Below are 25,986 nucleotides of genomic sequence, written 5' to 3'. Positions count from 1 at the left end.
GCTTCCCAAGATCTTACCAATATTGGATATTATTAAGCTTAATAATATCACACACCAAAAACACACCAAAAAAAAAAAAGAAACCAACGTTGGAAACATGTTTTCAATATTGGATATTCTTGATGATATCTAAAAAATAAAAATAAAAAGGAAACCAACGTTGGAAACATGTTCCAATATTGGATATTCTTGATGATATCTACACAAAAAAAAAAAAACAAAAAAAAAAAAAACAAAAAAAGAGAAAGGAACACTTCAAGCTGCACCTCCTACATGTGAGAAAGCACATGTCTACAATGCATCCTGAAGTGGGAGCAATTTGTAGACAAAGAAATTTTGGTGCAATAAATTCCATTGGACAAGAAAATAATGAGGGTTCGCTGGATTAAATCGTGGGCCCCGTAATTCGCCCATGTGGCGTGTGACTCATCAAAATCGGATTAGTTGTCAAAAATGACACATGGCGACATCCGACGGAGTGCATCAAACGGTTCAAGATGAAGACAAAATTAAAGGAAAGAATCTTCTGTGATTGACTTTGATTTAAATCAAATATTAATTAGGTCAATCAATTGAAGATAATCTGGTTAAATCGCCAGATTATGGGAATTGATTTAAATCAAATCAAAATCCCACAAAACAAGGTTTTAAATAGGGAAAGTTATTTAGGTCAAGCATCCTACAAAAGCCTATAAATAGGAGGCCTCAAGACGAAAGGAGAGAGAAAAAAACCTAGCACTCAGAAGAAACATAAAACTCTCTGCATTCTTCACCCTACTTTGGAAGAGCCACCAAGCACAACAAACACGTGCCGGTTCTTTCATCATAGAAAAATCCTAAACACCAAACAAGCTTCGTGCTACCCGTTTGATCAAGATCAAGTCTCTACGACCCTTGTATCAAACACAAATTTTCTTTAAACACTTTGGAGATCGAATCAGAGGATTCAATACAGAGATTGTAACCCTAAATTTCATAAATACAAATATTATTTTGTACACGTGTTCTTGTCTCATTTGTCGCAGGAAATTCGTGTTTACAGCAACCAAATAATCATATAAAAAATTCCATGCTCTTACAAAAATGAAAACAATTTTAAATAGATTTCAGTTTTTAATTTTTGTTTTTACTTTTGTTACTCTTGCCTCCCATCCTCCCCTCTCAATTCCCTCGTAATGTCATCTCCACTCTCATTCTCCCTCTTTTTCCTCAAGCACAAAAAATAAAGACTGAAAACTTAAATTGAAGTGATTATCAGACGGGCCCCAAGTTTATGACGTTTTCAATTTAAAAAACCAAGAAAGTTCAAGTCAATATATTTGTATTGGAATTTGGATAAATACTACCTAAACTTTTAGACATGTGCACGATTACCACTTGAACTTTTAATTTTTATTATTAGCCACCTAAACTTTATAGAATGTTGCAATGTACCACCTATGTTTAATTCTGTTAAGTTTAAGGGCATTTATTTTAATTTTATATAACTAAAAAACTTAGGCATATTTTAAAACTAACAAAATAATAAAATAAAATAAAATATTTTTAAAAAGTTAACCTAATTATCCCACGGCTTTCCCCAACCCTTCCAACACCCCCACTGCCCAATAGCCCCTACCCACTCTCTGCAACACTCTACTCTCCACCAAATCCTTTTTTTTTTTTTTTTTTTTTTTTTTTTTTTTTTGGTGTTTGTGAAGAATTGATCCCAAAATTGATTTGGGGAGCATTAAGGATTTTAGTGCATGGTTATATTTCTGTTTTTTAGTTGTTTTAAATGAAAATATCTGTAATTGACAGGAACCGATTTTCTTTTGTTTCGAATTGACAACAATGGTTCTTAATTGCAAGGATGATTATTTGGTTGCATTTTACACTTTTTTATTCATCAGATCGTGAGTTCTGGACTTTATAGTTTATAGTCTTCTGGAGTGTGAAAACACCAGGCCACGTATATGTTCCTTATACTATATACAAGTATATGCAATCCCATTGTTGCCGGCCGCATCTTTCTTGTGATGGTATTGCTCAACAACTTGATCATGGCAGTCCACAAATACCTAGCTCTCTAACTTTCATTTCCATAGATGTTTATTTAGCTAAGAGTGCACAGGAAAAACAAAATCTCAGAACAGTATGGGGATATCCCATTGCTTATTTAACGTGTCGATTCGCAAGCTCTCCAAACTACTAGTTCTGCTGCTGTTTCATCTTTTGGCTGCTAACTTTGTATACTCCTTGCAGCAGCCCTCTTGCCATGATGAGGAGCGCTCTGCCTTGCTGCAGTTCAAGGAGAGCTTTATTATTGACAAATCTGCTTCACGTTATGACGGTGCTTATCCAAAGGTTTCATCATGGAAACCAGCTGGAGGAGGAAATAGCAGTTGTTGCTTGTGGGATGGGGTGGAGTGTGACGAGAAGACGGGTCATGTTATTGGCCTTAATCTTAGCAGCAGTTATCTCTACGGTTCTTTCGACTCCAATAGTAGCCTGTTCAGCCTGGTGCATCTTCAAAGGTTAATCCTCTCTGACAATAACTTCAATTACTCTCAAATTCCATCTAGCATAAGAAATTTTCCAAGCCTCACTCATCTTGACCTCTCTGCCTCTTTCTTTTCTGGTCAAGTCCCATCTGAAGTCTCACACTTGTCCAAGTTGACATACCTTGATCTATGTTGCAATCTTGAAATTGAAACATCTTCTGATGATCCTCAGGGATTGTTGAAACTTCAACCATCCGATATGAGAAGTCTAGTTCAAAATTTAACTAGTCTAGAAACTCTCTCTCTTAGTTTCATTAACATATCTTCGATCATACCTGTTTCCTTGACAAATTTATCATTTCTGACATCCCTTACCCTCAAGGAATGTAATTTGTTTGGCGAATTCCCAGTGGGAATTTTCAATCTACAGAACTTAAAAGTTCTTAGTGTGAGATACAACCAAGATCTCACTGGATATTTTCCAGAATTTAATCGAAGTAGTCCTCTCATCTCACTGAAAGTTGGGTTTACTATGTTTTTCGGAACAATACCTTCTTCGATTGAAAAGCTTAATTCATTGCAAGAGTTGGATGTGGCTCAATGCAATTTTTCAAACTCGTTGGTTCCCCCTGCACTTGGCAATCTTAGACAGCTCACTTACCTAGACATTTCAGCAAGTAGATTTGGAGGTCCCATTCCTGATTCCTTGGCAAACCTTACCCAGTTGACTGTGTTTAGGATTGGTACGAGTTTTTTAACTGGTCGAATTCCATCTTGGCTAGGTAACTTCACCAAACTAGTTTACCTAGATTTTTCTTATAATGGGTTGATTGGTTCAATTCCTGCCTCATTTTCCAATCTCACCAATCTCGAGATCCTTTATCTACAGTCAAATAACTTGAGCGGTGTAGTGGAGTTTCAAATGTTTCAGAAGGCACAAAATCTCAACGAGCTCCAATTGAATTGGAACAATTTGGAATTTGTTACTGGATCCAATAGCATGAATTCAACTCTTCGACAGTTCATCACTATGGGCTTGAGTGCATGCAATTTAAAAGAGTTCCCATATTTCCTAAAAAATCAGACAAACTTGCAGCGGTTGGATCTGGCACAAAACAAAATCCATGGCGAAATACCAAACTGGATGTGGAACATAAGCAAGGAAACTCTGATATTGATGGACATTTCTGGAAACTTCTTTTTGGGTGAACTTCGAGCTGTCCTACCCTGGGTTAACCTACTGTGCTTGAGGCTTTCGTTCAACACTTTTCATGGAGTTTTACCGGTCCCTCCACCATCCATGCTAGAATATGGAGCTGACAACAACAACTTTACTGGAGAAATTTCACCATTGCTTTGCAATATGAGTTCTCTTCAGTACCTTGACTTGTCAAGAAATAACTTGAGCGGCATGCTTCCTCAGTGTCTTGGAAACTTTAGTGATGATCTGATCCTTTTACTTCTTGGAAGCAACTCTTTTCATGGCATGATGCCTCAATCATACAACAACAGAAGCAGTTTGAGGATGATTGATGTTAGTCATAACCAATTGCAGGGACAATTACCGAGGTCATTGGCAAATTGTGTGATGCTCGAGTATCTTGTTTTGTCAAACAATGAATTCAATGATGTTTTTCCCATTTGGTTGGGGACTCTTCCAAGGTTAAAACTTCTGGCAATGCACCATAATGAGTTTTATGGTGTAATAGGACAGTCCAGAAGAAATATTGACTTCCCCAGTTTACGCATTCTTGATTTGTCTTACAACCGTTTCGAAGGTGAGATTCCACCTTTGTTTCCAGATATTACTGTAAACAAGTCAACATACATGTATGCACAAGTATCCTATGACCTCCATGGTTTTGCTATTGGACGGAGTGTTGCTTATTCGATCACATTAGCAATTAAAGGTTTGGATTTGTTGTATTCGAAGATTCAAGAAGGCTTAGCAGCGATTGATATCTCAAGCAACAAATTTGAAGGTACGATTCCGGAATTCATTGGGAACCTTAAGGAGCTTCACTCACTCAATATTTCCAGCAACATTCTCAATGGTTCAATTCCATCATCCTTGGGGAACTTAAGGAATCTTGAATCGTTGGACCTTTCACACAACAAGCTCTCAGGACAGATCCCCCAACAACTGACGAGGCTTACATTCCTTGAGAACATTGATGTGTCTCACAACAATCTCACAGGTCCTATACCGCAAGGTACCCAGCTTACTTTAATGAATAGCACTTCATATGAGGGAAACCCAGGATTGTGTGGAGATCCATTACCAAAATGCGGAAATCAAGGGGCCCCTCAACCGCCACCTTCAACTGAAGAAGACAGTGATTCAGGCTCAGCTCAAAAGCTTGAATTTGATTTGGGATTTGTCTTGGCTGGAATTGGAAGTGGGTTTGTAGTGGGAGTTGTTCTCGCGGATGTCGCGATCACAAGAAGGCAGGAGTTGTTTCTTAAGATCGTTCGAATAGTGAGGCTAATGATACGGAAAGAGTAGAGTGGGGGATGTAGAAGTATGGTTTGTTATAAGGTCATGCATTTGGAGTTGTTTTCTTGTTTTTTCTTCCTTCTCCTTCCCATAAAAATTGGTTGCCTTCCTGCAGCCCAAATTGAGCCAAGACATGAGCCACGCTTTTATCTTGTTGAGGTTGATAAACCACTTTCGCATCAACCAGCTGCTCAAAAATAAAATAGTTAAATAATTTAGAAAAATAAAAGAATATTTTAAAATTGGGTGCAATTCAATCACCCGCAGTTTTTTTATCATGATGAATTTTTCTATGATGAAGTGATAATCATTAGGTTGGAAGTCTTTCTTCTACAAAAGAGTAGCGAAGCTATATAATCTTTTGGCTTTATCTTAGTTTTCGGATGAACTATTTCCCTTTTAGAGGAAATCCAATTTTCGTTCTTTTTTCCTGCTTTTGGGCATACATTTTAGTTTTAATGTTCCAATATTAGCAGACCTTGTTTGGTGGGCTGGACTGGATGTGACTTTTTCAATTAAAATGGTCATAAATCTAATCTGTTGTTTGATGGGGTTAATTGCATCACACACTGACTTGGACTTAAATTTTTGTTTAGGATATGAATCCAGCATATGCTGAATATCAAAACCCACATCGAGACATGGGTTTCGAAGACTCTCTTCGTCGGCTATCTCTTGCCAAACGTGAACTCTCCCTCTTCAGGTCGTCTCCCCCTCGCGTCGTCTCTCTTGCATCGTCTCCCTCAACCGCTTCACGTCGTCTCTATTGTCACTCCTCTCCTCTCTTCTGATTTTTTTTTTTTCTAAAACTGATTTCTCTGTTCTTGTTTCTTTTCCCTTTTTTTTTTGTTAAATATTGAGCGCTGTGGTTTTTTTTTTTTTTGGATTTTTTTTGATTTTTTTGATTTTTAACATTCATTCATCTTTCTGTTTCCCAAAATTGAAGATTTGGGTTAGATGTTGAGTACATTTTATTTTATTTATTTATCACTTAATTTTCGGCATTTGTGATGATTTAAGAGAACTTGTGTAAAATTGGTGTATTGGGGTTATTTTTTGGGATAAATAGTTTTTGGTGGTTGAAGGGTTGAGTTTGATCCTTGATGCCTTGTGATCGATCAACTGGAATTTGAGAAGTGGGTGTTTATGATTTTGGTATGCAAACCCAAATTAATCATAAATAATAAAAAAAATTTGTTATGTTTTATGAATTTGAGAAGTGGTTGATTAGATGTTCTCGTATGCAGATGGATAGAAATTGTAAGGCTACCTAGCAATTTGGGGATATTCTGATTGCATTTCTGGGTAGTTTGGTTTGTTCAACGTGAAGATCTTTCAAATCTGGTTTCCCATCCAAATTTTGCAACATATTAATTTTTTTTCAAATGTGATTTTTAGTTTGTATTTTCTTTGATCTGAAAGAGGAAGAAAGATACTGAAGAAAAAAAATAAAAGAAACACTGAGGCAAAAAGTTTGAATTTTGCATCTAATTATTGTTAATCAAAATAATAAAATAAAATATTGATTTATTATTATTATTTTTTTTTAACTTAAGTCTGTTGTTTGGTAAAAAATGAATAGGACTGGACAGACTATAATAAAGGAGAAAGGAGAATGAGGGGTTCATGTGAAAAATTCTGTGATGATTATTTGGTTGCATGTCTTTATCGGTCCATACATATGTGCTTGACTTGAACAGAGGGGCAGGTAGCATCCAGAGTGATTTAGCAAATTGACTTGGAGTTTCTTGGTCTTTTTAATGAAATATCAAAAATTGCATATATGTAATTTTCTTGATTGTGAGTTCTTGACTTTAGTCATTTGCAGTGTGAAAACACTACGCCTCGAAAAGAATATTTTAATACATTGGAAATACAAGGGCAATGCTTAAGTAAGAACTGTTTATAAACTGAATATTAAAATCTTGCACTGGCTCAATAACGAACGCTCCAAATGCTAAGGGCTGGGTGGTGCTGCATTATCCATGCTGAATCCAAGTTAAAGATGTACAGAGCAGAGACCGCTCTTCTACTTGTCACATCACTAATTTAACAGATGTAGTAAAATGTCATTAAATTTTAATATTAATTATATTAAAGAGCGATAGTATTTTATTAATAAAATAAAATAAATAAAAACAAGTACAAAATAAAGATGCCGAAATAAATACAATTTCTCCAATGACCAAACGCAATAAGAAGTTGAATTAATTTAGGAAAAATACGCACAACCCAAAAAATGCTTGATCAATTAAAGACCAACCCTTTTTAATTAATTGATTTTCTTTTTTCTTTTTATGTAGCCATGATTAATTTGACAGCTTGGAAAATCAATTTTTATCACAAAGCATGCAAAAGGACACACAAACCAAAACCAAGTACAAGCACACAAGATCACTGCGACCAACAAAGACTAGGGTTAGGGAGACTCATCACATCCGAACCACCGAAACCCTAATGGTACTTATCTCTTAACGTATGACTATTAGGTAATTGGATGATGACTTGACTTCGAGTCAAATGAAGTCTGCATATATATGTTCTGGCAATGCAAGTACATACAAATTTCATAGTCCCTTCGCTTGAAGTTTCCCAATCCCATCTTGTTTGAAATTTATTATTCCAAGTCCATTCCGTTCTCTCTCTCGCTTTCAACCCTCTGTTTTTTTTTTTTGGGGTATGAATCAGTCCCCCCTGCCTTTTTAATTAAGTCTCTCTCTCTCTCTCTCTCTCTCTCTCTCTCTCTCTCTCCACAAATCAAGCTCTTTTTTCTGTTTTCTATGGCTGGTGAATTCTCAGGAAGGTAATTCAGAAGAGGGAGAAAGCCACGAAAATGAAACCGACCCCAAAAGTATTTTTATGTTTTTAACTTAAAATTTGTGAAGGTGTAAATTAAAACTATTGATTTACACTTCAGAATTCACCAAAAGGATTGAAATACCAGGACTTAAAATTGATTAACTGAATTGAATGACTAAAATGAAGCTTAAATAGGTGAAAAAAGTCAACGGAAATTACCAAAATTAACCCCCTATTAATTCACTTGAAGTCCAGAGCACATGGTGACGTGCATGTTTGATACAAAGCCCCTTGAAGACGTAACTTTGGAAATTTACACTTGGTCTCAATTTCGCAGCACCTCAATTCAATATGGCAACTTGACTTGGAGTTTCTTGGTCTTTTTAATTGGAAATATCACGAATTGCATTTATATATGTAATTTAGAGGAACCCATTTTTTCTTTGCTTCGAATTGATAACAGTGGTTCTTACTTTCAAGGATGGAATTTTCTGTGATCGTGAGTTCTTGACTTTAGCCATTTGCAGTGTGAAAACACTATGCCCCGAGTTTATTATTATTATTATTTTCCAATCCCTTCTTTATTGATCAAAATGTCAAAAAATATTATCTCTTGATGAAGATGGTTAAGTCCGAGTAATATTAAGTAGTTATTTATTTACTATATACAACTACGTCTCGGAATTTTTTTGTCCCAATCCGCACACCTTGTTTGAAAATGTTGGAATTTTAGGAGGTGTGGGTTTTTGTGACACTCTGATACCATGGTTGGTTTATGTGATGAAGGGGTTTGGGACAATAAAACAATAGTTGAAACAAAGTGATTTTATTACATGGGAGGAGAATAATACAAAGTGATTTTATTTCATTTATGATTTCAAAACCATCATAACAAATAAAGGTGTGAGGAGATACTACCTAAAGATTGAAGAAGATTTTACATCCGTTGATCTCTCAACCAACAAATTCAAAGGGAATATTTCTGAATTCAATGGGAACCTAAAGGGACTCCGATCGCTCAATGTTTCCAACAATACTCTCAGTGGTTGCGTCCCATCATCTTTGGGGAACTTAACACTGCTTGAATCGTTGGACCTTTCACAAAACAAGCTCTCAGGGGAGATCCCTCAACAACTCACCCACCTTACTTTCTTGGAAATGCTCAATATCTCTCACAACAACCTTACAGGTCCTATACCGCAAGGAACCCAACTTACTTCATTCGACATTACTTCGTATGAGGGAAACCCGGGACTGTGTGGTGATCCATTGCCAGATAAATGTGGAAATACTGAGGCCCCTCAACTGCCCCCTTCCTCTGTAGAAGAAGATGATTCAAGCTCTAGAATTGAATTTGATTGGAAATTTGTTTTGGCAGGATTTGGAAGTGGGTTGGGTTAATCGGAGTGGTTCTAGCAGACCTTCTGATCACAAGGAGGCCTGAGTGGTTTATTAAGATTGTTGCAATGGTCAGACCAATGATGAGGACGAAGTAGGGGCACCTAGAAATTGAGATTATGGCAAGGTTCTCTATCTGTTGGTTTTTCAGCTCACCTTCTCTGTACACCTTAGTTTCCTGTCTCCGCTTTGACTTGGAGTTATGATAATATAGCATCAGTTATGATGAAGTAATGCAAATGAGATTTCAGAATGCTTCATGTATTCCTTGTCCTATATGTTATCACAAATGCAATAAGATCATCTACTCTTTTTTTTTTTTGGTGCTTTGTATTGTACTTATGTCTAAGGCGATGTCATTTTGGGTGTCAGAGTTTATAGTAATTGGGAATCCAAAATATACAAGGCAGTTCTAGACATAAGTATGATAAGTGGAGAATCCGAATCCATGTGTGATAACTTATGGTAGGTAACATATGAAAAACAAAATTAAAGCACACAAAGTACTTTTAGACTAGTGAAATTGATTTGAAACTTCACATTGCGTCAATTAATAATATTCCTAAGACAGTAGCTAATTACAATATCAAATGAAAGGCAAAAAGAATCTAGACAAGCACACAAGGAAAATGTATGGCAAAGGTTGTCTAAAAACATAGCTGCATGAATTTCCAGTTTGAGCTTGTGGGAGTGAACGAGGATCGTAAAATATACCTGCGCTGTAAACAACTTCAGCCCTGAATTATACTTGGAGATTGTATCCTCTTTGTCTAATGATTGCTCTGTTTAGTCAAACGAAATTGAAACTTAATTATCGAGCTCGAAACTGAAACTTCTATGTACACAACACAAAGACATGTTCTGCAATTTCACAGCTCTGGTTTTAGATTACACTTGACTTGCCATACACTCTCTTCTCAATATATTTCTTTTTTCCCTTGTTATGATATTGTAATTAGCTGCTGACCTAAAACTGTGTTTTGTGCTTAAGTATTTTATAAGTAAATACCGATTTTTTTGTGCAAAATTATTATGACAGATACATACACATTAAAATACAAAGTACAAAGGGAAGATATAACCACCAAAAAAAAAGAAAAAGAAAAAGCAAACCACAACATCAAATGCATAACCTTACCCTTTTTCAGTTTTCAGTTTCGTTTGGGTCCTTATCTGACTTCTGGGTTTTCGGGGCTTTCTGGATTGCAGGGGTTTGCTGGATTTCTGTATTTGTGTAATCTGCGTGCTTGTAATTTCTGTTTCTGTTATGTTTTTGAGCATGCTGCATGCATTGATCATTTTACTGAATGATCAAACAGAAAATCTCTTCTATGAATTGCGAGATCCAAACTAGAGTGTTGAAACTTGAAACAATTACTTCGGAATTTTGAATCTCTGCCCATATATATATATATATATATATATATATATGTGTTCTATGAAGTAAACACTGGGAGTGGTGGAGATAAAGTAAACTGACGCAGAGTATCTATGAGACCGACCTAGACTTTACTAATCTAAGTGGGCTCATCAGCCACTAAGGCTAAGTTTTAGTAGTGATCTTAAATTATTAAGTTATTTTGATATGAGTTTTCCAATTTTCATTAAGAATTTGGTTTTTTCCAGTTTTGATTAAATTTTTCCTATACCAATTAGGATTTAGTTTATTTCCTGTTTTGTTTAAATTTTCCTTTGTCAATTAGGTTATGCTACGGTTTGATGTCTATATAAGCCTCGTAAACAGTTGCAGTAAGGGTCATTTATAAACACCCGTGCTCTCCTACATCATAAACACTGTCTGAATACTAAGGAACCTGATAAGAAAACAGTGGAGAGATTTTTTTATCTTGAATTGCAGTTTTTTAAGCTCTTGTTTCTAGCCCAGACACTGAAGGAGAGAACCGTACATGGACATGGGAGACCTCGCAGTTACCTCCAAGGAGGAGCAAACGGCTGCCAAGCTACCCATCCCTGGCAAGCGAAACATCCTGATCACCAGCGCCTTGCCTTACGTCAACAATGTCCCCCACCTAGGAAATATTATCGGCTGTATTTATCTGCTCCTTTTTTTTTTTCCTTCTAATTTTTTGGGAACCAAATAGATTCTTGAAATTAATTCATGTATTCTTTTTGTTGTGTTGGCCAGGTGTGTTGAGTGCCGATGTCTTTGCACGCTACTGCCGTCTTCGAGGCTACAATACGGTATACGTATGTGGAACTGATGAGTACGGCACGGCAACGGAGACCAAAGCTATGGAAGAGAAGTGTAGCCCCCAACAGATTTGTGACAAGTAAATTTTTCAGTAAAATTTATATTATTTGGTAAACTTAACTTCTATTTATTGTGTACGTTTTATTAAAATTTATTTCAAATGGTTATATTCTTGTAGATATCATGCAATTCATAGGGAGGTTTATAAGTGGTTTAATATAAGCTTTGACAAATTTGGGCGCACATCGGCACCACAACAAACGGAAGTACGTCAAGCGATTTTCAAAAAGTTGTTGGAGAATGAATGGCTTTCAGAGAACACAATGCAGCAGGTAGCATTCATTGGCTTGTAAATGTGTCTTCTATTGGTTTAGTCACTGATTTGCATGCTTATGTCCATGTATTAAGATTGAGTTATGTTTTAAAGTGTATTTCTATAATTTATTTTAACTTGAATTTGTACTGTAATTCAGCTTTATTGTGACACATGCAAAAGGTTCTTAGCCGACAGACTTGTGGAGGGGACATGCCCGAGTCAAGGTTGTGACTATGCTTCTGCACGAGGAGATCAATGTGAAAACTGTGGAAAGCTTTTGAATCCAACAGAACTAAAAGATCCTAAATGCAAGGTATAGATTTTTTTTCATATCCTTTGTGAGAGTTTTTTTTTCCTCGCATATAACATTAAATGGAGAGACACAATATTGTTACAATCTTATATTTCTCATTTTTGTTAATTGCAAGCAGGTATGTAAGACAACTCCACAAATTCATGATACAAATCACTTGTTTCTAGAACTTCCTTTGCTCAAAGATAAACTGGAAGAGTATATCAATAAAACATCAGTGGTTGGGTCTTGGAGCCAAAATGCCATTCAAGCGACAAATGCATGGCTCAAAGAGGGACTTAAACAACGATGTATTACTAGAGATCTAAAGTGGGGGGTTCCAGTTCCACATGATAACTTCAAGGACAAGGTTAATACTACACTTATGCTAATTCTACTAATTTTTGTTAATTATTTTCAAAATTTGTTACATTTGTTCTAACTTTGTTATTGGTAGGTTTTCTATGTGTGGTTTGATGCTCCAATTGGATATGTATCAATTACTAAATGCTACACTGATGAATGGGAGAAATGGTGGAAAAATCCTGAGAATGTGGAGTTGTATCAGTTTATGGGCAAGGATAACGTGCCATTCCATACAGTAAGCATCGTATTCTCAGCATTTCTTGCTTCAAAAAAGAATTTATTTCAACTGTGTACTTATTAATTTATCTTTCAGGTGATGTTTCCGTCAACGCTTCTTGGAACTGGTGAAAATTGGACTTTAATGAAGACTATTAGTGTTACTGAGTACTTAAACTACGAAGCAGGTATGGACGCATGATTCTATAAGACTTTATTTATAAAAGCTCAAACTTTACGCGATATGTACTAGGTGATCTAAATTTTGATGGTTTTCACAGGAAAGTTTTCTAAGAGTAAAGGCATAGGGGTTTTTGGAAATGATGCAAAAGATACAAACATTCCTGTTGAAGTATGGAGATATTACTTGCTAACTAATAGGCCTGAGGTAACTTTAATGATTCCATCTTCCTTTTTGACTCTTTTTTTATTTTTTGGGTGATGGTTTGTAATTCATGTCCTTCTTTCTCTGTATCTTTGTTTACTCGTTTTAATATTTTGTTTTTTGATGAAATAGGTATCAGACACATTATTTACGTGGGCCGACTTGCAAGCAAAACTGAACAGCGAATTGCTGAATAATTTGGGCAACTTCATAAATCGAGTTTTGAGTTTTGTTTCCAAACCTTCAGGTCGGTCAGCATTTCGTTTTAACATGCATGGTATATGTGGCACTTTGCAGCATATAAACTAACAAAATCCATGTACAGGTCAAGGATATGGTTCCATTATTCCAGATGCTCCAAGGGCAGAGTCAGATCTTTTAACAGAGAAATTAGCTGAAAAAGTTGGAAAATATGTGGAGCAATATATAGAAGCAATGGAGAAGGTAATTGATATTTAGATGACAGTCTTGTTGCAAATGACTGGAAGTGTCTCCTCCCCACCTTCCTTTTTCACATGTGTCTTGCATTGGCATGACATTCTATCTACATTTTGTGTAGGTTAAACTAAAGCAAGGACTGAAAACAGCAATGAGCATTTCTAGTGAAGGGAATGCATATCTGCAAGTAAGCGATTTATGGATATGTTCTTTTGTTAAGTATATTGTCTGTGAAACCGATTATTCAGCTGCTGCTAAGTTGCATAATCTGTAATTACCATGCAGGAAAGCCAATTCTGGAAGCTTTACAAGGAGGACCAACCTCGTTGCGCTTTTGTTATCAGAACTTCAGTTGGACTAGTGCATCTTCTTGCTTGTTTGTTGGAACCTTTTATGCCATCATTTTCTCTCGAAGTAATAAATTCTGTTCGTAGATGATTGTGTTACTCTGAAATATTTCTTTGATCAAGTGATATTACTATAATCATCCATGCTGATATATATATTTTTTCTTTAATTGCATTCAAGGTATTTAAGCAGCTTAATTTACCTCCTGAGAAGCACATATCACTTTGTGATGATAAAGGAGATATTGATAGGGCAAGACGACCTTGGGAGATTGTACCTGTTGGTCACAAGATTGGGAAACCAGAGCCATTGTTCAAGGAATTGGTATGTCTTTGATGTGCTTTGTCTTTCAATGTTGCACTCTCTAGCCTGCCATGATATGATTGCTGCATCACTTGCCTATTTGTAGATTCTAATTTAGTGAAAGTTTGTACTTGGACACAGAAAGATGAAGAAGTGGAGTCCTTAAGGAAGAAGTTTGCTGGAAGTCAAGCGGACAGGAAGGAGCGGGAAGAAGCTGAAGCAGTGAAGGTGGCTGCACAACTCAAGAAAATGAAAGTTTCAGGTTAGAATTTCCGCATGTTGGTCTGGTCCACAAGCTAAACTCATGTTTTGTGGGCACTTATATTTGAAAACAATCATATACCATTTATTAGTTATTGCTAACATAAATATATATCCACCCCAATAATCCATTTTTGTAACAGACAACAGTGGAAAGAAAAAGCAACAGGCCACAAAATCTGCAGCTGAAGCAGAGATTTCCATTTCTAGACTTGATATTCGTGTTGGCCTCATTACGAAAGCTCAGAAGCATCCTGATGCTGATTCACTTTACATACAAGAGATTGATGTTGGCGAAGGACAGGCTAGAACAGTTGTGAGTGGACTTGTCAAGTATATACCCATTGAAGATATGCAGGTTTGTGTTTGCATCTACAGAATTTTCAACAATAAAATTCGAATTAACACCTACTTGTCCATTAGTTTATTTATATTAACTTTTCTGTGGCAGAACCGGAAGGTCTGTGTTCTTTGCAATCTGAAGCCAGCAACCATGAGGGGTATTAAATGTTGAGAGTTAAGCTGCTTACTAGTATGGAATCAAGCTGCAGAAGTTAATCCTGCAGATTGACAGTGAATAGGATGAAGAATCGAAGGAGCTGAGGAACTTTACTTTTTTAGTAATAGCCGTTACAGATTATGTTAACGGCTAGTTTTCTTACTATTTTAGGAAAGTCTACAGCTGTCCTTCCTTAGCTGTCCTAGATTTTCTGTTGTAACAAATTCTTATCTAGGGTAAGAATTTGAGCCTCCAATGACCTGTGATTGGCTGGAGATGAGTCATTGTGTCCTAGTTTTTAGGATATGTTTTTTGGCAGCTTGTGTCATGCCTTGTGTGTCTGTTGCTGGCTCTGCTGCAATATAGCAGCAGGCTGATAACATTCTCATTTACTCTCTCTCTTTTTGGATTCTATTCAATATAGCATACGTTGCTAGAGAAAAGGTTTTTACTTAGAAAACTGTAAAAACCAGAAACAATATATCTATGCCAAATTCTAACATGGTATCAGAGCTCTAGTCTGATTTTCAGAGAAGGGGCGTGAGCTGTGAGTAATCCTTTACTGGTTGGTTCACTGAAACTCACATAAAAATGGTGGGATCAGGATCTGCAGGGGGAGATCTACGAACTCCACAGTTCAATGGGGCAAACTATGATTTTTGGTCAGTAAAAATGGAGACCATTCTCATAGCCTATGATTTATGGGATGCAGTGGAGTTTGGAATACAAGCACAGCCGGTTATTGAAGAGGAAGTAGTTTCTGGAAGTGAAGAAGGTGAGACTGAGCAAATACCAGAGGAAGCACCTACTATCTCCAGAGAAGATAAGATCAAAAATGCCAAGGCTTTGAGTCTTATTCAAGGAGCACTTACAGATGAACTTTTTCCTCGCATCAGAAATGAGAAGACTGCAAAAGGTGCTTGGGAAATCCTGAGAAGAGAGTTCAGGGGAGATAAAAAGGTAAGAGCTGTGAAATTACAAGCTATTAGAGCTGATTTTGAGTATTTAAGAATGAATGATGTTGAATCTCTGGATGACTACTTGGCTCGGTTTTTTGAAATAGTAAACAACTTGAAATCTCTAGGAGAAGATGTAACAGAGAAAAGGATTGTTCAAAAACTGTTGATGAGTCTAAGTAGGAAGTACAAGTCCATAGTGTCTATTATTGAAGAAACCAGAGACCTTGACACTATTAGAGTTGAAGAAATTCTTGCTTCTGTCAAAGTCTATGATAAGAGAGAAGATTTGCATGATGAAAGAGATAAAATGGCAGGAACTGAGAAGGCTTTCAGCAGTCTCAGAATTGGAAATAATCAAGCTTCTGGAGCTAACAAGAGTTCTCAGGGAAAGTCAAATCAAAAATGGCATGGACAGAACAAAAAGGGCTCAAACTGGTCTCAAGGTGGAAACTTTAATAGCAATAATGGCTCTGGAGGGAATTGGAACAACGTTTTTGATTCTCAAAACAAACCTGGCAGTAGCAGTCAAGGTGGGGTGAAACCACAGTGCCAAGTGTGCCAAAAATATCATTTTGGTGTGTGCAGATATAAAGGAAAACCTAAGTGTGGAAAGTGCAGTCGATTTGGTCATCTAACCAAGGACTGTGAAAGTGGTAAGCAAGTTGCAAACTGTGCAAAGGAGGAAGAGGCAATCACAGGAACAATGTTCTATGCTTGTCATGCAAGTTCAATTGCATCAAGCAAATCTGTGTGGTTTGTTGATAGTGCCTGCAGCAACCACATGACCTCTCAAGAGGCTTTATTGATCAATCTTGATAGATCAGTGACCTGCAAAGTGAAAATGGGCACTGGTGATCTTGTTCAAGCCACAGGAAAGGGAACACTTGTAGTTGAAACAAGAAAAGGGAGAAGATACATACATGAAGTGCTGCTTGTTCCTGGCCTGGATGAGAATTTGTTGAGTATAGGACAAATGATGGAGCATGGTTACTACATCCTATTTGGAGACAACTATGCATTGATATGTGATGACAGCAGCCTTGATAATGTTGTTGCCAAAGTTGCAATGGCAGGAAATAGATGTTTCCCACTATCTATGGAGTCTATCTGCTCAATGGGAATGAGGGCAGCAGTACAAGAAGATCCATGGATTTGGCACAGAAGGTTGGGTCATTTGAACTTTGCAAGCATGAAAAAAATGCAGCAAACTCAAATGGTGTTAGGCCTGCCTAATTTCTCAGAAAAGGAAGGAGTATGTGAAGGGTGTGTGTATGGTAAAAGCCACAGGGAACCATTTGAAAATGAGAAGCCTTGGAGAGCTACCACTCCCCTTGAATTGATACACACAGATGTATGTGGCCCAATGCAAAATGAGTCCATTGGAGGAAACAAATACTTCATCACATTCATTGATGACTTCTCAAGAATGTGTTGGGTATATTTTCTCAGAAATAAGTCAAGTGTGATAAGTGTGTTCAAAAAGTTCAAAGCTTTTGTTGAGCTACAGAGTGGATTCAGCTTAAAGAAGTTAAGAAGTGACAGAGGTGGAGAATACACTTCACATGAATTCCTGGAGTTTTGCAGTGACCTTGGCATGGAGAGGCAACTAACTATTGCCTACTCACCTCAGCAAAATGGGGTTGCTGAGAGAAGAAACAGAACCATCTGTGAAATGGCAAGATCAATGATGACTGAGAAGAAAGTTCCTTTAAAATTCTGGGCTGAAGCAGTTGGTACTGCAGTGTATCTGCAAAACAGATGCTATACCACTACTATTTCAGATAAAACACCATTTGAAGCTTTCACAGGAAGAAGACCAGGTGTAAAACATCTGAGAGTGTTTGGCAGCATCTGCTTCAGTCACATTCCATCAAACCTTAGACAGAAGTTTGATGACAAAGCAAGCAAAGGTGTCTTTATGGGTTATGGCAGCTGTGAGAAGGGTTACAGGATTTTTAATCTTCAAACTGAGAAGATTATACTCTCAAGAAGTGTTGTTTTTGATGAGAATAAATTCTGGAATTGGGAAAGCAAGCAAGATGAATCTGTCCCAATGCCTCTCATCTTTGAAAATGGAAATTCAGAGACAAATGAAGCAGAAATCTCACATGAAATTCACAGCATTGATTCACCAAACCTGAATCATTTAAGCTCAGATGATGAACATGTTTCTGAAAACAATGGCAGTGACACCAGTCAAGGCCCAACTCCAACTAATACACCAGTAAAGTTAAGAAGTTTGGAGGACATCTATGCAAGATGTCACATGACTATTATTGAACCTGAAACGTTTTATGAAGCTATTGAAGACAAAGCATGGAAGGAAGCAATGGAGGCTGAGATTGAAACCATTGAAAAGAATGAAACTTGGGAGCTGGTGGAAAGACCCTCGGATAAACCAGTCATAGGAGTCAAATGGGTGTTCAAAACCAAGCTAAATCTGGATGGAACAGTACAAAAACACAAGGCTAGGCTTGTAGCTAAAAGGTATGCTCAGAAACCTGGAATTGACTATAATGAGACCTTTGCTCCAGTGGCAAGGTTAGATACAATTAGAACACTGATTGCACTTGCAGCTCAAAAGGGTTGGAAGTTGTTCCAATTAGATGTTAAGTCAGCCTTCTTAAATGGAGTACTTGAGGAGGAGGTTTATATTGAGCAACCAGAAGGGTTTGAAGTGAAAAAGGCAAGTCAAAAAGTCTATAAACTGAAGAAGGCTCTCTATGGTTTGAAGCAGGCTCCCAGAGCCTGGTACAGTGAAATAGACACCTATCTTACAAGCTGCAACTTTAAAAGAAGCACTAGTGAGGCCACTTTATATACCAGAACAGATGAAGAAGGTAAACTGATTATTGTCTCTATATATGTTGATGATATTGTCTATACTGGAAGCAGTAATGCACTGCTCAGTGAGTTTAAAAGGGACATGATGCAGAAGTATGAAATGACTGACTTAGGACTCCTACATCATTTCTTGGGGATGGGAGTTCTACAAACTGAAAAAGGGGTGTTTATTCATCAAAGCAAGTATGCAAAGTCCTTGCTTGTGAAGTTTGGTCTTGAGGATTGTAAGCCAGTAACAATTCCTCTACCCACTGGTGAGAAACTAAAGAAAGTTGATGGAAGTGACCTGGCTGATGAAGGTTTGTTTAGAAAAATAGTTGGCAGTCTGCTGTATCTAACTGCAACTAGACCTGACATAATGTTTGCAGCCAGTTTGTTATCAAGATTCATGCATAGTCCCACAAAGAAGCATATGGGAATTACAAAAAGGGTTCTTAGATACATTCAAGGCACTATCAGCTATGGCATTGAGTTTACAAGGGACAAGAATGCTGTCCTGATTGGTTTTTGTGATTCTGATTGGGCTGGCAGTGAAGATGACAGTAGAAGCACATCTGGATATGCATTCAGTTTTGGCAGTGGAGTTTTTTCTTGGGCTTCTGTCAAGCAAAACACAGTTGCACTGTCAACTGCAGAAGCTGAATATGTCTCAGCAGCTGAGGCAACAGCTCAAGCCATTTGGTTGAGGTTTGTGTTGGATGATTTTGGTGAAATGCAATCTGATGCAACACCACTGTTTTGTGACAACATGTCAGCAATCTCAATGATCAAAAATCGTGTTTTCCATCAGAAAACAAGGCATATAAATCGAAGGTATCATTTCATAAGAGAAGCTTTGCAGGAAGGAGTGATCAAGATGAATTTTTGCAGAAGTGAAGAACAGTTGGCAGATATTTTTACAAAAGCTTTGCCCAAAGATCGATTCAATTTTTTGAGGTTGAAGCTTGGAGTTAAACCAGTAAGTAGCTTAGGAGAGGCTGTTGAGAGTTAAGCTGCTTACTAGTATGGAATCAAGCTGCAGAAGTTAATCCTGCAGATTGACAGTGAATAGGATGAAGAATCGAAGGAGCTGAGGAACTTTACTTTTTTAGTAATAGCCGTTACAGATTATGTTAACGGCTAGTTTTCTTACTATTTTAGGAAAGTCTACAGCTGTCCTTCCTTAGCTGTCCTAGATTTTCTGTTGTAACAAATTCTTATCTAGGGTAAGAATTTGAGCCTCCAATGACCTGTGATTGGCTGGAGATGAGTCATTGTGTCCTAGTTTTTAGGATATGTTTTTTGGCAGCTTGTGTCATGCCTTGTGTGTCTGTTGCTGGCTCTGCTGCAATATAGCAGCAGGCTGATAACATTCTCATTTACTCTCTCTCTTTTTGGATTCTATTCAATATAGCATACGTTGCTAGAGAAAAGGTTTTTACTTAGAAAACTGTAAAAACCAGAAACAATATATCTATGCCAAATTCTAACATTAAATCACAAGCGATGGTTCTTGTTGCTTCGAACAGTGACCACGCCACGGTTGAATTGGTCAACCCGCCTAAAGCAGCTCAGGTTGGCGAGAGAGTTACATTTTCGGGGTTCGCAGGTGAGCCTGATGAGGTGTTGAACCCCAAGAAGAAAGTGTGGGAGAGCTTGCAAGTGGATCTGCATACTAACACTGACCTAGTGGCCTGCTACAGAGATATTCCCCTCACAACATCTGCTGGTGTTTGCACTGTATCCTCAATTTGTGGGGGGTCAATTAGATAGAAGATAGTTAATTCTCTAGAGGTTGAAAAGAAACAGCCCATTTTGGATTTTTTTGTTGTAAAATGACAGTAACCAATGAAATTTTTTCTTATGGATGGGAAACCACTTTTGCTTCCTCTTGGTATTTGAAATAATTTTGCATATATTGTGGAAACCATTCTGTCTAGCCCACCTGCCGGAACATGAATTCTCCAGATCGGACCGGCAGGCCGGCGGACGGGGCCCTTCGAAGAAGTGCCTCCACCCGCCGCAGCCACTACTTTGACTCCTTTTATGCAATTATGAACTCCACGGAACTTCTATCACACTAAAAAAGGGGGAAAGAAACAACCTTTGAAGGCTGTTTGCTTTCAGCATCTCTAGGGAAATCAAATTGAAACCCAATCTGCATATATAGTCTGCTCCTTATAAGTATGCACACACAAAATGTGTGGGTTTAAAATGGCAAATGAGGCTGTAAACATAAAAGCCAACAACAAAAATACGAAATAATGCTCTTGTTAAAATGTAAACTGCCTAGCTAATTTCTGATTAGTTAGTAAGTACTTAGTCAGTTTATATTTAGTCCATTTAAGTCATCTGTGAGCTGAGCACCTTGAGCTCATATGCCAAGTGTAAGGCTTAGGATTGTTTTTCTTATTTCAGCGGCTGTAAAGCTTTGTAAAGCCATGTGTCATATTCACATTGGTTTAGCCTTCACAACGGTTAGATTGTATTTGCTGATGTAAGGATACATTTTGGGATATGAATATAGTCTGCTATGCTGCAACGGATTAGCAGAGGAGTAGTGGTCATAACCATTTTTGATTCCTTCTTGCTCAGTCACTCTTTCTCTCCCGTAGTCTTTGGCTCTGTAGCTCCCTTGACAATCCAAATCTCAACATGGTATCAGCAGCGAAGGTTGGATCTGTGTAGTGGGCGTTGAAGCTGTGTGTGGGCTGAGCTTGGAAATCCGACGAGAAATTTCCGACTCAGTTCATTGATTCTGTCTCAGATGGCTGGGTCAGGAGGGAGTGATCTCAGAGCTCCAATATTCAATGGGGACAACTATGAATTTTGGAAGATTCGAATGAGAACGATTTTCAAATCTCATGGAATCTGGGATTTAGTTGAAAATGGGCTTAAAATTCCAGATTCAAAGGGGAAGAATGTGGATGATGCTGGGTCATCGGATTCTGAGAAGGAAGCTCTGTTAATGAAGGATGCTAAGGCACTTGGGATTATCCAAGGGGCTGTCTCAGAAGACATTTTTCCAAGGATTTCGAATGAAGAAACCTCAAAGGGTGCATGGGATATTTTACATCAGGAATTTCATGGTGATAAGCAGGTCAGATCTATCAAATTGCAGGGTTTGCGTCGTGATTTTGAGTATACAAGGATGAGGGATGATGAGACCTTGTCTGGATACCTCACTCGCCTACTTGAGCTTGTGAATCAGATGAAGGGATATGGGGAAGACCTATCCAAAGGAAGGTTAGTTCAAAAACTGCTTATAAGTCTGACTAAGGAGTTTGATCCTGTCTGTTATGTAATTGAACAAACTAAGGATATTGAAATGATTGAGGTGCAAGAGGTGATTGCTGCATTGAGGGGTTTTGCTCAGCGCCTTGATAGGCATGCTGAGAACACCACTGAGAAGGCCTTCAGCAGCATGAGCATAAATCAAAAGGGATCTCAATCCAACTCTGGTTTTGGTAATAATAAATCAAAAAAGAGCTGGAAATCGAAGGGTAAGAAATGGGATTCAAAACCTCAAAATAGTGGCAACCAAGGAGGAAAGCATGAACCAGGGGAAAAATCAGATCAAGCAAAAGGGAAATGCAAGCACTGTGATAAGCTTCACTATGGAGAATGCTAGTTTAAAGGAAAGCCAAAGTGCTATGGGTGCAACCGTTTTGGGCATCTCATTAAAGACTGTGAACAATCAAATAAGACTGAGAAACTTGCAAACTTGGCTAGCAAGGTAACAGAACCTGCTACTATGTTCTATGCTTGTCATTCAGCTTCTATTGAAAAAAATATGAATGTGTGGTATGTGGACAGTGCTTGTAGTAATCATATGACTGCTCATGAGTCCTTACTTATTGATATAGATAGAAATGTGAACTGTAAAGTTAAGATGGGCACTGGTGATTTAGTGCAATCAATAGGCAAAGGTACTTTGGCTATAGATGTGCAAGGGGTTACTAGATTCATTAGGGAAGTCATGATTGTACCTGGTCTGGATGAGAATCTGTTGAGTGTAGGACAGATGATAGAGCATGGGCATTGGTTGGTGTTTGGTGATAATGAGGTTGACATTTATGAAGATAAGCAACTGCAAGAGCTGATTGCAAGGGTTCAAATGAAAGGGAACAGATGTTTTCCCTTAGATCTCAAATATGTCAATCCTCCTGTGGCAAATAGAGCAACATTTGGAGAACCATCTTGCTTGTGGCACAGAAGATTCGGGCATCTAAACTACGGTAGTTTGAGACTCTTACAAGAGAAAGACATGGTTCAGGGTCTACCTAAGTTACAAGAATCTAAGAAGACTTGCTCGGGTTGTGCTATAGGCAAGAGTCACAGAAGTTCATTTGATAAGGAAATAGCTTGGAGAGCCTCTCAACCACTAGAACTGATTCACTCTGATATCTGTGGTCCAATGCAGTCTATCACTCTTGGAGGGAATAGATACTTTCTCACCTTCATTGATGATCACACTAGAATGTGTTGGGTGTTTTTCTTGCAGCATAAGTCTCAAGCATTCAACATATTCAAAAGGTTCAAAAGCATGGTTGAGTTGCAAAGTGGTTATCAAATTAAGAAGCTAAGAAGTGATAGAGGTGGAGAATATACATCTTTGGAATTTTCAAAGTTTTGTGAAGAGATGGGATTAGAAAGGCAACTAACTATAGCCTACTCTCCGCAACAGAATGGAGTTGCAGAGAGAAAGAATCGTACTCTGATGGAAATGGCAAGAACAATGATGCATGAGAAGAAAATCCCTTTGAAATTTTGGGCAGAAGCTATCAATACAGCAGTATACCTGCAAAATAGAAGTCCAACAAGTGCTCTGGATAATACAACTCCATTCGAGAAGTTCAGTGGGAGAAAACCAGGTGTCAAGCACTTGAGAATATTTGGTTCACTGTGCTATATTCATATTCCTACTCAGAAAAGACACAAGCTAGAAGAAACTGGAATGAAGGGAGTATTTCTCAGATATGGGATTTGTGAGAAAGGGTATAGAGTTTTTAATCTAGAAACTAAAAAGATTGAACTCTCAAGGAGCATTATCTTTGATGAGAAAGCAATGTGGAATTGGGAATTGAATGAAGAAGTACAAGTGACTATTCCATGGCATGAAGAAGAAAGTTCAAGAATATCAGATATTGATTCATATTCAAATGAATCACTTCAGTCGGGTCAATCTCCTCAGAGACCACAAGAGGTGAATGATCTGCAAACCACTCTGGAATCTGCTACACATGATTCATCAGTTTCAATCTCTGAAACTTTTGATCATACTCCACAAAAATGGAAGAACTTAAGTGAGGTCTATGCTCAATGTAATCTGAGCATTATTGAACCAGAGAGTTACCATGAAGCAGCCAAAGATGAAGCTTGGAACAAAGCTATGATTGAAGAGATATCAATGATAGAGAAGAATTCCACTTGGAAATTGGTTGATAGACCAGGCAGCAAACCAATTGTGGGAGTGAAGTGGATATACAAAACAAAACTAAATCTTGATGGCTCCATTCAAAAACACAAGGCAAGACTTGTAGCCAAGGGTTACACACAAAAACCAGGGATTGATTTCAATGAAACCTTTGCTCCAGTAGCAAGGTTAGACACTATTAGAACTCTCATTGCACTAGCTGCACAGAAAGGCTGGAAATTATGGCAATTGGATGTCAAATCAGCTTTCTTAAATGGTGTTATTGAAGAGGAAGTCTATGTGGATCAACCTGAAGGCTTTGTGATTAAAGGAGCTGAGGATAAGGTGTACAGACTAAGAAAAGCTCTCTATGGACTAAAGCAGGCTCCAAGGGCCTGGTACAGTGAAATCGACACTTACTTATATCAGTGTGGTTTTCACAGAAGTCCAAGTGAAGCAACTCTCTATGTGAGAACCAAGGAAGGTGTGGGAACATTAATTATATCAATCTATGTAGATGACATAGTATATACTGGAAGCAGTGATGAAATGGTGAAAGAATTCAAGGCTGAGATGATGTGCAAGTATGAAATGTCTGACTTGGGTTTACTCCATCATTTTCTTGGTATGGGAGTAACACAAACTGAAGGGAGCATTTTCATCCATCAAAAGAAGTATGCACTCACTCTCCTAGATAAGTTTGGACTCAAGGATTGCAAATCAGTGAGCACTCCATTAGTTGCCACTGATAAATTGCAAAGAGAAGATGGAAGTGAAGCAGCTGATGAAAGCTTGTACAGAAAAATTGTAGGAAGCTTGCTATATCTAACTGCAACCAGACCTGATATCATGTTTTCAGCTAGTCTACTTGCAAGATTCATGCACACTCCTTCTAAGATGCACTATGGGGCAGCCAAAAGAGTTCTAAGGTACATACAAGGCTCAATTGATTATGGAATTGAGTATGTGACTGGAAAGTCTGCACTTCTAGTAGGATATTGTGATAGTGACTGGAGTGGATCAGAGGAAGATATGAAGAGCACTTCCAGATATGCATTTTCATTTGGAAGTGGTGCATTTTCGTGGGCATCAGTCAAACAACACAGTGTGGCCCTTTCAACAGCAGAAGCAGAGTATGTAAGTGCTGCAGAAGCTACATCACAAGCCATTTGGCTCAGGTTTGTTCTTGAAGACTTTGGAGAAGAACAGACTGCTGCAACCACTGTGTTCTGTGACAACACTTCAGCAATAGCAATGGCTAAAAATCCTGTGTTTCATCAAAGGAGCAAGCACATTAAGAGGAAGTTCCATTTTATTAGAGAAGCAATCCAAGAAGGAGTGATTGAACTGCTCTACTGCAAGGGAGAAGAGCAAATTGCTGACATCTTCACCAAGGCACTTCCCAAAGATAGGTTCTGCTACTTGAGGAATATGCTTGGAGTCAAATCAGCTAGCACTTTAGAAGGGAGTGTTAAAATGTAAACTGCCTAGCTAATTTCTGATTAGTTAGTAAGTACTTAGTCAGTTTATATTTAGTCCATTTAAGTCATCTGTGAGCTGAGCACCTTGAGCTCATATGCCAAGTGTAAGGCTTAGGATTGTTTTTCTTATTTCAGTGGCTGTAAAGCTTTGTAAAGCCATGTGTCATATTCACATTGGTTTAGCCTTCACAACGGTTAGATTGTATTTGCTGATGTAAGGATACATTTTGGGATATGAATATAGTCTGCTCTGCTGCAACGGATTAGCAGAGGAGTAGTGGTCATAACCATTTTTGATTCCTTCTTGCTCAATCACTCTTTCTCTCCCGTAGTCTTTGGATCTGTAGCTCCCTTGACAATCCAAATCTCAACAGCTCTTTGGGTGTTCTGGTCTTCAAAACTTTGTTATTTTGCACTTACCTGAAATTGAGACAGAGGCGCCGGCCACGAGAGGATGATCGGAGCGATGACGGTGAGTGGCGACGAGGAGTTGC

General features: G+C 37.9%; 3 protein-coding genes across 3 annotated transcripts; all 3 read left to right on the top strand.

Annotated features, from left to right (window-relative positions):
- On the top strand, positions 1,918-4,989 carry LOC109947400 (receptor-like protein 12). Its single transcript, XM_020557359.1, has 2 exons — positions 1,918-2,021; positions 2,248-4,989. Exons 1-2 carry the CDS (start codon positions 1,956-1,958, stop codon positions 4,987-4,989), a joined length of 2,808 nt encoding a protein of 935 aa, XP_020412948.1. The 5' UTR covers positions 1,918-1,955.
- Positions 11,091-20,372, top strand: LOC18769546 (probable methionine--tRNA ligase). Its single transcript, XM_007204191.2, has 17 exons — positions 11,091-11,226; positions 11,324-11,468; positions 11,568-11,721; positions 11,863-12,018; positions 12,137-12,367; positions 12,455-12,598; positions 12,677-12,767; positions 12,861-12,967; positions 13,097-13,211; positions 13,290-13,408; positions 13,524-13,589; positions 13,688-13,816; positions 13,931-14,074; positions 14,195-14,315; positions 14,458-14,672; positions 14,766-14,816; positions 20,087-20,372. Exons 1-17 carry the CDS (start codon positions 11,091-11,093, stop codon positions 20,366-20,368), a joined length of 2,406 nt encoding a protein of 801 aa, XP_007204253.2. The 3' UTR covers positions 20,369-20,372.
- On the top strand, positions 21,363-22,226 carry LOC109947399. The gene has a single exon (XM_020557358.1). The coding sequence runs from the start codon at positions 21,363-21,365 to the stop codon at positions 22,224-22,226; it is 864 nt and encodes a 287-aa protein (XP_020412947.1).

This window comes from Prunus persica, chromosome G2 (assembly GCF_000346465.2).
Source record: "Prunus persica cultivar Lovell chromosome G2, Prunus_persica_NCBIv2, whole genome shotgun sequence".
Lineage (NCBI taxonomy): Eukaryota > Viridiplantae > Streptophyta > Magnoliopsida > Rosales > Rosaceae > Prunus > Prunus persica.
Note: the sequence above shows the minus strand (reverse complement) of the source record. Positions and strands in the feature narration are given on the sequence as shown.